This window comes from Bactrocera latifrons, unplaced genomic scaffold, assembly GCF_001853355.1.
Source record: "Bactrocera latifrons isolate USDA-ARS-PBARC rearing strain unplaced genomic scaffold, ASM185335v1 scaffold_794, whole genome shotgun sequence".
NCBI lineage: Eukaryota > Metazoa > Arthropoda > Insecta > Diptera > Tephritidae > Bactrocera > Bactrocera latifrons.
Window position 1 is genome coordinate 40,366 of NW_017537483.1, and position 10,280 is coordinate 50,645.

Consider the following 10,280-nt stretch of genomic DNA (forward strand, 5'->3'; position numbering starts at 1 on the left):
TCGTCCCAGTCGGTTCCGTCTAGCCATAATTCTTGTATTAAGATTTTAGCTTGAATCATAATTGGCGAAAGCCATCCTGCGGGGTCGAAAAGTTTTGCCGCCGAGGATAAAATCAGTATTTTCGTTATGGCTGATAATGCGGATATGGACTCAGTCGTGTATAAGAACTGGTCCGATATCGCATTCCCCTGGATGCCTTCGTTTGGAACATTTTATGGTATATTTGGGTGATTGGCCGTTATCTTTTTTAATGGAAACCCTGCGGAATTGAGGGCTTTTATTACCTGTGATAAGGTCTCGTATGCTTGTGGAAGAGTGTGACTTCCAGATAGAATATCGTCTACATACGTTTGAGTTTTCAACACTTCAGTTGCCAGAGGAAATTCGGACTTTGTGTTGTCTGCCAATTCGTGGAGTGTTCGAATGGCTAGATATGGTGCACAGTTAACGCCAAATGTAACTGTCTTTAATTTGAAGTCGCGTAATGGACTGGTGGGGGAAAATCTTGGTCCTCTTTATGTACGACTATTTGCCGATACATTTTTTCAACGTCCCCATTGAATACGTATTTGAAAATACGCCGGTTTAATATCAAAAGCATTAAATCTGGTTGGAGTGTGGGTCCCGTAAATAAGATATCATTTAGGGAATTCCCTGAACTGGTGGTTTTCAAATCATTAAAAACAACTCTTACTTTTGTGGTTTTTTTGTCTTTACTACTGCGTGATGCGGCAGATAGAAGGAGTAGTATTTGCCGTTGACGATTTTCTCCCCTGGATTTACTTCCTCCATATGATTTAAATGGAGGTATTCTTCTAACACACCATCATATTCAGATTTGAGTTCACCCTTTTTAAGTAGGTTTCTTTCCATACTTAAAAACTGCTGTATTGCAGAGGTGCGAGAGTGACCTAGGGCGAGYGTGTTAGGAAATTGTTGTTTAAATGGAGTTGTACGACGTACCGACCATTTTCCGATCTAATAGTTGTGGCTTTGTAAAAGTCCTCACAATACTGATCTTCATTGGTTGTGACTGATATGGGGGGGAGTTCTTCTAATTCCCAAAATTTTTTCAATTGTGAATTGAGGTACTCGTTTGAGACTTCCTCAACTTGAATTGTCAATGGTGTAACTGGTTCCGCAACTAGTCCACTTAGGACCCATCCGAAAATGGTATTTTGCCCAGAAGTGTGTTTGTGATTTTCTCAATATCTTCGAGTATTATCTGTGGTATGAGATCGCTGCCTAATAGAAGATCTATTTGAGCGGGGGTATTGCAGTTTGGGTCTGCTAGCTTTAGGTGTGAAACCTTTTGCCAATGCTTGCTATTTATGTGATAGCTTGGTAGCATATTGGTTAATTGCGGTAAGACAATAGCTTCTGCTTGTATGCCGCTTTGGGGGAAAAAAGGGTAATGGGGCAGATTTTATTTGAGTTTTGAACAACTCTTCCGCCCATTCCYGTGATTTCAAAATTGGCCAGTTTTGTTGGCAACTGTAGCCTGTGTTGTGCCTTAGACGCTATAAATGATCGTTGTGACCCTTGGTCTATTAAGGCTCTGAGTTTAAACAGTTCTCCTCGGTGTTCGATGGAGACGRCTGCTGTGGGTAATAGTACCCTACTATATTTTTATCTACCCTTGCTACAATTTCATATTGAGTAGTAAGAAAATCTTTCATTTGCTGACACGTTGGCCACTTTCTTCGCGATGAGAGCGATTGCTCCCACAAAAGTAACGATTTTTCGGGTAATGCGGCTGTGCATATATTTACCAGAAGGGGGTCCGTGGGAATATTTTGTGTCGATAAAACCGACAAACAATTTGAAACCGTGGATTGAAGCTTTATGAATTCTTCACTGGTTTCTTCCTGAATTTTTGCTAAATTCATTAGTATCGTCACTTGCTTGTCGACCAATATTCTCTCATTTTCGTAACGTGCTTTTAGAGCTTCCCAAGCAAAATTAAAACTTTCGTCATTGAGAGCGAACTGTTTAACTATTACGCCTGCCTGACCTTTGGTTTTGTATCTGAGGTGATACAATTTTTGTGCATTAGATAATTTTGGGKGGTTGATGTAAACGGCTGTGAACATGTCCCGGAAGGACGGCCMTWGTTCATAACCCCCATGAAAAATTTCTGTGTCACATGCGGGCACCTTGAGGTGGATGCCTGAACTTGCCTCTTGGGCTTGTCTTTGTGGCAGCTCTACTCTCTGTAGTGGAGTAGGTGCAATTGCTCTTAATAACTTTAGTTGATCAGAAATCATTGCCTTTGTGTCTTCGAACTGGTCTAGGCAGTGCTCATACTTGGTGTAAGCCGAAGACTTAAAGTTTTCTGGTAGATCTGAATCATCAGATTCTACGATTGCGTCATATGCAGCTTGGAGGCGCGTCCAAAAATTGTCTAAATTGTCTTTTTTGATTTCTAATACCGATTCAGAATTGTCTTGAATCGGCAAAGATGAAAATCGAGTGCAGTATCGTATCAAACTATCACTCTCAGCAATGAATTTTGTATATGAAATATCTTTAATCTTTTTTTGCYTTGTAGCACCTTGCTTTGAGCGTGTAGCTTCAGCAGGTGTACATGCAATAATTTTTGGAATTTTTAGTGACTGACTTGGTTTGGAGCCCTTTGAGTCTGAGCTCATTTAAAAAATGTATAGAATATCAAAACGTCTTAGTGAACTAGACTTGTAAATGTTTAAAAAAGTTTCGTGTATATATGTTCAATAGAAGACTCTTTGTATGTAAGAGTTTCAAAAAAGTCAATAAAATCAATTGCTTTTTGGTAAACCGAGATTTCAAATACTGTTTCCTATATATATGTATTTATTTGATTTGATGAGAGCTCTATGTAAATAAGACTTTTGAACGAAAGTTTAGACGTGAACTCTTTTAAGTAAATAMGAGTTTTCCAGTAAAATATTACGGGTATACAGAATATCGATTATATTTGATTTAATTAATGGTTGTTGACCGGAAATATTTTATACGTTTTACTTTTGTATGTATTTCTTTTATATGTTGTATTTTTTTTTTTTTTTGTTTTTTTTTTTTTTTTTTTTTTAATTTGTACTTGGGTATTTCTTCCAGTGTAAGTATATTGAATATATTTATTTATGTGCGCCCGTATGTGCATATATATATACGCATGTATATATATATATGTATATGTGATCGTGCGAAGAAAACCACGAAAAGAGAATTAACCGACCGCAGGTAATTTTCTCAAGTTCACTCGGTTTTATGTATATATGTATATATTTATAAACGCGCCGCATATACAAGTGTATGTATATACATATGTTCGCGACAAGAAGCCGCGAAAAGAGAATTTAATAATATTGAAATATTAGATATATGTATATGTATATTTGAAATATATATATATTGATGTATATTGGTATATTGATGTGGGTGTGGTTAAATTAGTAAAAGAGCAAGTTATGCACTTCGTGTGTTATAGCGGTATATGGACCATATATGCATGTACATATGTATGATATACCTGTCTCTTATACACATCTAGATGTGTATAAGAGACAGTGATTAAGTATAAGGGGTCTTACGGTTTTTACCCAAAAATAAACCGAATACCGAAAACAGTTACTTTTCCGACAGGAATTTTGGTCAGTCCGCAAATTTAATTTTCTACATATAATAAAAAATGAAACGATACAACTCACTTTGCTTTCCGCCAGGGGCTTTTGGGGATATTGTGAGTTTACGTATGTATGTGATGTGTGGATGCCTGTGTGTGTGCCTGTGCTTGTGCTTCGCTTGCTTCTCCAGTTCTCCTGTCCTTTTGTTGCTGGTGTTGTAGATTGTATTGTTTGTATTTCTTTTTTCCTTTTGTTTGTAGGTTATATGTCACTCCACTATCACCGTTTATATGTACATACATATATATGTTTGTATATAGTAGGTGTTAATTTTTTCTTTTATTCTGCTCTCTCTCACTTCACCGAATTTTTTGTTCCCCCTTCGTATATGTATTGTATTATGTGTATATTAACTTTAACACTGCACTTTATCACCTCACGGTTGTTGAAATTTTTATACAGCACTCATATGCACACGTAATGTAGTTTATTCTGTTTTCCTTAGTATTTACATAAATACATACATACTATGTATGTAGATATGAAAATATTTTTCCCAAATATGTTGGCTTTTATTTAAACCACGTCACCACCGTTATTTTCCGCAATTTAAACTTTTATTTTTATTTTATTTTTTTTTTTTTTGTTTTTACACTATATGTATCCACCAAAGGTTTTCCTGTGTCGCCTCACCACCGTTGTCTTTTCACTTTTTTGTATGTATGTATTCACCAACGGTTAATTTTGTAACCGTTTTGAAATTAATCACAAATTTTTTTTTTTCTTTTCGGTCCCACTGGTTTTTAAGCTTGTTTAAACTCCGGTTTATTTTCCACTTTTTTGTTTCAACCGTTGTAAACCCGGGTTTTTCACCAAGACGTGTTTTTTTTTTTTTTTTGTTTTTAGTTAGTTACCGCGTTGCCGTGACCGATTTGTGTTCTTCAATCAATCAATCCTTTTTTTTTTTTTTTGTTGCTACTGCCGTCCGGTACGGCTTCGCAGGACCATATTGAGCTTGTTATAAAAAAAGACCTCGCGGCACTTACCCGTTGTTTTGGCGACGACTTGTTGGAACAACGATCTAAAAGCGGGGTGATGCGGGAGAATGACTGACTGGCTGGTATAAGGGCACGGATCGCATGAGAAAGAGCGGTGGGCGCCGTCCGCCAGTCCCTTTTGTTGATTGTGTTTGGTGTCCTCGTGCGTGGTGTGAAAGGTGTGTTGTAGATGATGATGCGTTGAGTTGTTGTGTGTAGTGTGGGATGAAAAGATGATGCGTTGAGTGTGGTGTGTGTAGTATGGGATGAAAGGATGATGTGTGGAGTATGGTGTATATGTGTGGGGTGTAGTGCTATTATTTTAGCAGGGGTTCAGATGCTCATTTAGCCACAAGCTAATACCACTAGTTCATATTACATGAACATATTCTTTATCTGTCATGAATATGTAACATGACACTTACGACCCATATGGTCCGTATTGAAACATTATATGTATTTTGCTAATACTGTCCGCCTAAGGCCGCGGCCACGTAGTAAACGACTGAGCGATGAGCGGCTGAGCGACGATTTTGAGCGACGTATGGCTTTTTACTGAGCGACTGCTGTTGAGCGATTAGTTGCTAAAATGCCGTTGTCAAGGGCTGTACAGCGTATATTACTGCTTGAAAATAGATATAGTCACATACTATTGCCCTTACTACCAACAACTTATATTAAGCTTAAGTTAATCTCTCACGTCATTGTCCAAACTCATTCTTGTCATTGCATTTGAGTTAAAGTTCTTTAATTACAATAGCAACGAATTCTCTCACTGTTAGCTTATTACTTTGTATTATAGATTTAAGTTATTGCAACAACAAACCAGGAGAATGTTCCATACTCTCACTTCGGATTCTAATTGTAAGTTTTGCTCATTGTAAACCTTGATTGGAACTGTTTCATTATTAATAAAGTAACCTGCAAGAACAAAACATTGTTTTCCTTTATTATATCATGTTTATAGAATCTTACTACGTATAAAAAAAAGAAAGTATGGTGTTCGTCCTATAAACCAAACAAGATGGAGGATCGGTGTATTTAGTCATTTATATCAAAATCTACGTAAATTTCCAGATAGATTCTTTCAATATCTACGTATGTATGTCTCTGCAATCTTTTGATATATTGCTTGAAAAAGTTCGTCCTAAATTAACAAAACAAAAGAAAGCAATTCGTGCAGAGCAGAGGCTCGTTTTGACCTTGAGGTAAGTTACACATAAATTTAATTTTATTCATTTATTTAAGTTAAACATAATATTACATATATACTTTACTGTTTGTCTCGATTATTGGCAAACGATGTCCGGTATATGTTTAAAATTATATTTTGTATTTCTCCACTCACTTCTAACTTTTCCATATTGTTAAACTGCCGCATAAATGGCAAGAAACTTTTAAGAAACTGAAGATCATCATCATCTTCTCCTTCTTTTCTACCTCAGCTTTTAAAATTTCCATTCGCTCCTTTTCAATTTGGAGAAATTTAGATTCAAACTTGTTCTTGCTTGTTCTTCCCTTTCTTCTCTTTGTTTTTGGTGGCACATTTGTAGAGCAACTGGTGGAAACAGAAGTGCTGGTTTCAATCATATCAACAGTTTTAAAAACAGAGTCTTCTTCACTTAGTAGATCATTAATCAAAGTCGAATAATTAGGATTGCAACATTGATATTGCTCTATTTCCAAAAGATTCCCATCCATAGGATCCGGAACAACGCCATCAAATCATAATATGGCCACTTAACTTTAACTGGAAGAGCTTCGGAGCCCAATTTTGCTGGTTGACTCTTTTGCAGATTTCTCCTGTATGTGTCTCTTAAATTCTTCCACTTTCCTTTTGCTGCTTCTCCTGAAATGTTATTAGTAGCAGATGCTGACAAAAAAAGCAAAGTGATGGCGGAACTTTTTTTGGAACAACATTATTTCGATTGCTTAAAGCGGATAAATTGAATGTTCCTCTTCCCCAAGCATTGCCAAACTCAAATATTATTTTACCTAATTTTCTGATTGGTGATGAAGCTTATCCACTGAAAACATATTTGTTAAGACCTTTTCCACGTAGGAATTTAAATGCGAAAACAGAAAATTCTAATTATCGACTTTTAATAGCAAGAAAATGCATTGAATGTGCATTTGGAATATTAACCAATAAATGACGTTTTTTGCAAAAATCCATTGAAACAACACCAAGAACTGCTATTATTTTAATTAAATGTGCTTGTGTATTGCACAATTTTGTGAGGGAGCCCGATGGCGACAGTGACAACAATACCGTTGATCGAGAACAACAGCAAAACTTCAACAGAAGCAGCCAAACAGCATTAAATATACGTAATGAATTAACAGAATACTTGTGGGAGTTTAGACATTAAATTCCACTTAAAATTTTAATTTTATCATGTTAATATTTTAACAATCAATTTTTTTTATGAATAAAAAAAACACTCACCAGAACAACCACATATTTCTCCCACTTTTTTCCATATGTTGTCAGTAATATTTTTATTTTTGAAGTCTTTATGGCTATCCTGCCACAAAACCGGGTAGTTTTGCATCTCAGAAATAATCTGATTTCAATGTTAAATATCTCCATTCTTTCTGTTCGTCGCTCAGCAGTCAACTGAAAATTAAAACATGTTTTAATTGTTAAGCGACGTCGCTCAGTCGCAGAGAAATCGCTCAGTCGCTCATCGCTTACTGCGTGGCCACTTCAATGGCATTTCATATGTTTTAATTTCGTCGCTCATCGCCAGGGATGGGCAAAGTCATAGCAGGTGCTAAAAAAGGGTAAGTGATCGTGTACGTATACACACGGATTGCACAAACCAAGAGCGTAAAACGAGCACTTACGATGGGACGAACTTTGTCACAAAGCGATAGTGAAATCAGTCTGCAACATTGTATAACCCTACAAGTAACAAAAGAATCAGCTGTTTTCCAAGAATTTGTCACAGCTGAGATCACCTGATCGAAATCTGCCTTTTTTAGGCACAGAGATGTAATTAAAAGAAATGTAGTAGTACAACTTTTTTGTGAAAAAGTATTTGTTACGGAAAACATTAATGAAAACTTTCAAGAATATTTTTGAAACAAAAGATTATTGGATGTTTATTGCTCTTCCTCACCACCTCTGAKGTTGCAAAGTAGGCGCGCTACCGATCTGTTTTGGGTGTTCGGCTCCCCAGGAGGCCTATTTTCATCCTTTTTATATATACTGTTTTAAATCAATCTACTTATTATAAAAAATGTGACTAGACAAAAATAAATATATAAAGTCAGGTACAATTATGAATATCAATTACAGTAAAAATATAACATTGACAATATATGTATGTCAAAACAATCAACTGGAAAATATTTAAACAAAAAGCAAAATAAATATAAAAAAATTAGGTACTATTCCATTGTATATATACATTAACAAACCAGTCGATTACTGGTGTTAATTTTAACAAAAACAAAAAATAATATAAAAAATCAGGTACAATTCAGGAACAACAACAATATTCAAAACAATCTACTAGGTAATAAATAATATTTACTAAATATTCTAAATCACCCACAGCGAAATACTTATTACAAACCCTATCAAAGGAATAGTGGTGGAAAGAAGGGTCCTATACCTGGTACACGAAAACACTTAACAAACAAATAAAACATATTGATAATAAGCGTACAAACCTTAGACAGATAGTTTATCTTTGACAAATATAAAATAGTTCAGACTGACAGACATATATACATATATGTAAATTCMGACTCATATAGACAGACAAACGGACGTGATTACTATTTATGTATGTGTAACACACAAGAACTTTACGTTTTTGAAATCACTTTGTTTTACTTTTTTATTAAAAGCGTTTACTAGGAAATATATTCTAATTCTAATGAATAGACATTTTATTATATCAGAATTACAATTGTCACAACAATAGTACGGTTCTACGTTAACCATTTTTTCAAATAATATTTGGAAAACCCGATCCTATGGCAAGTAGAATCAAAATGTTTTGTATAACTATCTTCAATTTTTGATAGAAAATCTATAAATTCATAAATTCAAGGGGTGGTTTTACTATTTTTCAATTACTATATTGCTTTTCTGAAGTGAAGAAAAAATCTTCTTCAGTAATACCAGCATCAAATCTTGGCAAGGGCATTAAACAATTATGTTGTTTAAAATATTTATAGTACAAATAACAGCAAAAAYACATAAAAGTATTTTTATGTAGAAAGCTGCTTTCATCTACGTCCACGTTTACCTCGATTTGTATATTTTGCAATGAGGTAGAATTTTTAGGTCTTGGTAAACTTTGCCAAGAGGTATTTTGAACCAAAGCGTCGTTGTAGGCGCTTTTGAGGGAGCTATTAGAAAATGACTCACACTGGTCAACTGGCAAGAGTTCGCAGTTCCCTTTATCTACACAACGAATATATCCTATGCCCCAGACTTGTCCGAAAAGATATGAGAAACGCTGCGGAGTTATTCTCACATCATATACATAGTTTTTACACAAATATTATGCAAATAATTTTTTTATAAAATTGGGGAAGTTTAATAATATATTGATACAATAATTAATATTTTGGACAAAACTGATTAAATTTAATATTCAGGAATTTGAATAATCGAAAAATATTTGAATATTTTATAAAAATATTGTTAAAGTTATAAACTTTAAAACCTAACACTTCAACACACTATAGCAGATTTGAGGCATTTGAACGTTTTAGTAGTCGAATATTTGGGGACAACCCGTACCAAGTGACTAATTAGTAGCAGAATATTTGGGGGCAACCCGAACCAAGTGCCTAATTTGTAGTAGAATATTTAGGGGCAACCCGTACCAAGTGCCTAATTTGTAGTAGATTTTTGCGAGTGTGGCTTCAATGTTCTTTGTTGTCCGATGTAACCCTTTGGTTCAGCCAGAGGACTCGTATGATCCTGCCTTGGAAATTAACATGGAAACCATAGCCAACTTTGCTCACAATAATACACAACACCATTGTTTTCGGTTCAACTTTGCGAAAGCTAATTTTAAGAAAATTAATCACGAACTTTCTAAAGTTACTTGRYTAGATTACAATGGCAACATTGAATTTAGGGCTTCCCTCTTTAATGAAACTATTTTAAACTTATTCAAAAAATCTGTTCCATAGTGTGTTGTTACTCATAAAATGAGTTCTAATTTATGGTTTTCGAAAGAATTATGTAAATTAAAAAATAGAAAATCTCGTGTTTTTAAACTTTTTAAGAAAAATTTGCTGAACTTAACAAAATAAGTTATAATAATTATATAAAAAAAGTTAAAAATAGTATTATACGTAATCCAAAATTGTTCTATGGTTTCGTCAACTCCAAACGCAGGATTTCTAATTTTCCGTCTGCTATGAAATATAAGTCTATTCTATAAGTCTATTTCTAATATGTTCGCGGAATTCTTAGGTCCAATTACTCTCAAAAATCTCCCAAAAATTTTCCGAATCAGCACAAGCTATGTCCGATTAATGCACCTACCATTTCCGAAGCAGACGTTTTATATCAGTTAAATATATTAGAACAATCATACAATTACGGCCCAGATATGATTCCCTCGTGCTTTCTTAAGAAATGTGCCAAATATATATACCAACA

At 34.8% G+C, this 10,280-nt stretch overlaps 1 protein-coding gene across 2 annotated transcripts in view; it reads left to right on the forward strand.

Moving 5' to 3' along the window:
• The window catches only part of LOC108976665, a 34,316-nt gene that overhangs the window by 8,750 nt on the left and 15,286 nt on the right, over positions 1 to 10,280 (forward strand). The window contains exons 4-5 of one of the 2 annotated variants that reach the window (XM_018945907.1): positions 5,445 to 5,506; positions 5,610 to 5,850. The exons of the other annotated variant lie outside the window; for it this stretch is intronic. Of the exons in view, the coding sequence (XP_018801452.1) occupies positions 5,445 to 5,506; positions 5,610 to 5,687 (140 nt within the window). The 3' untranslated portion in view covers positions 5,688 to 5,850. The remainder of the gene's footprint in view (positions 1 to 5,444; positions 5,507 to 5,609; positions 5,851 to 10,280) is intronic. 2 annotated transcript variants of the gene reach the window in all.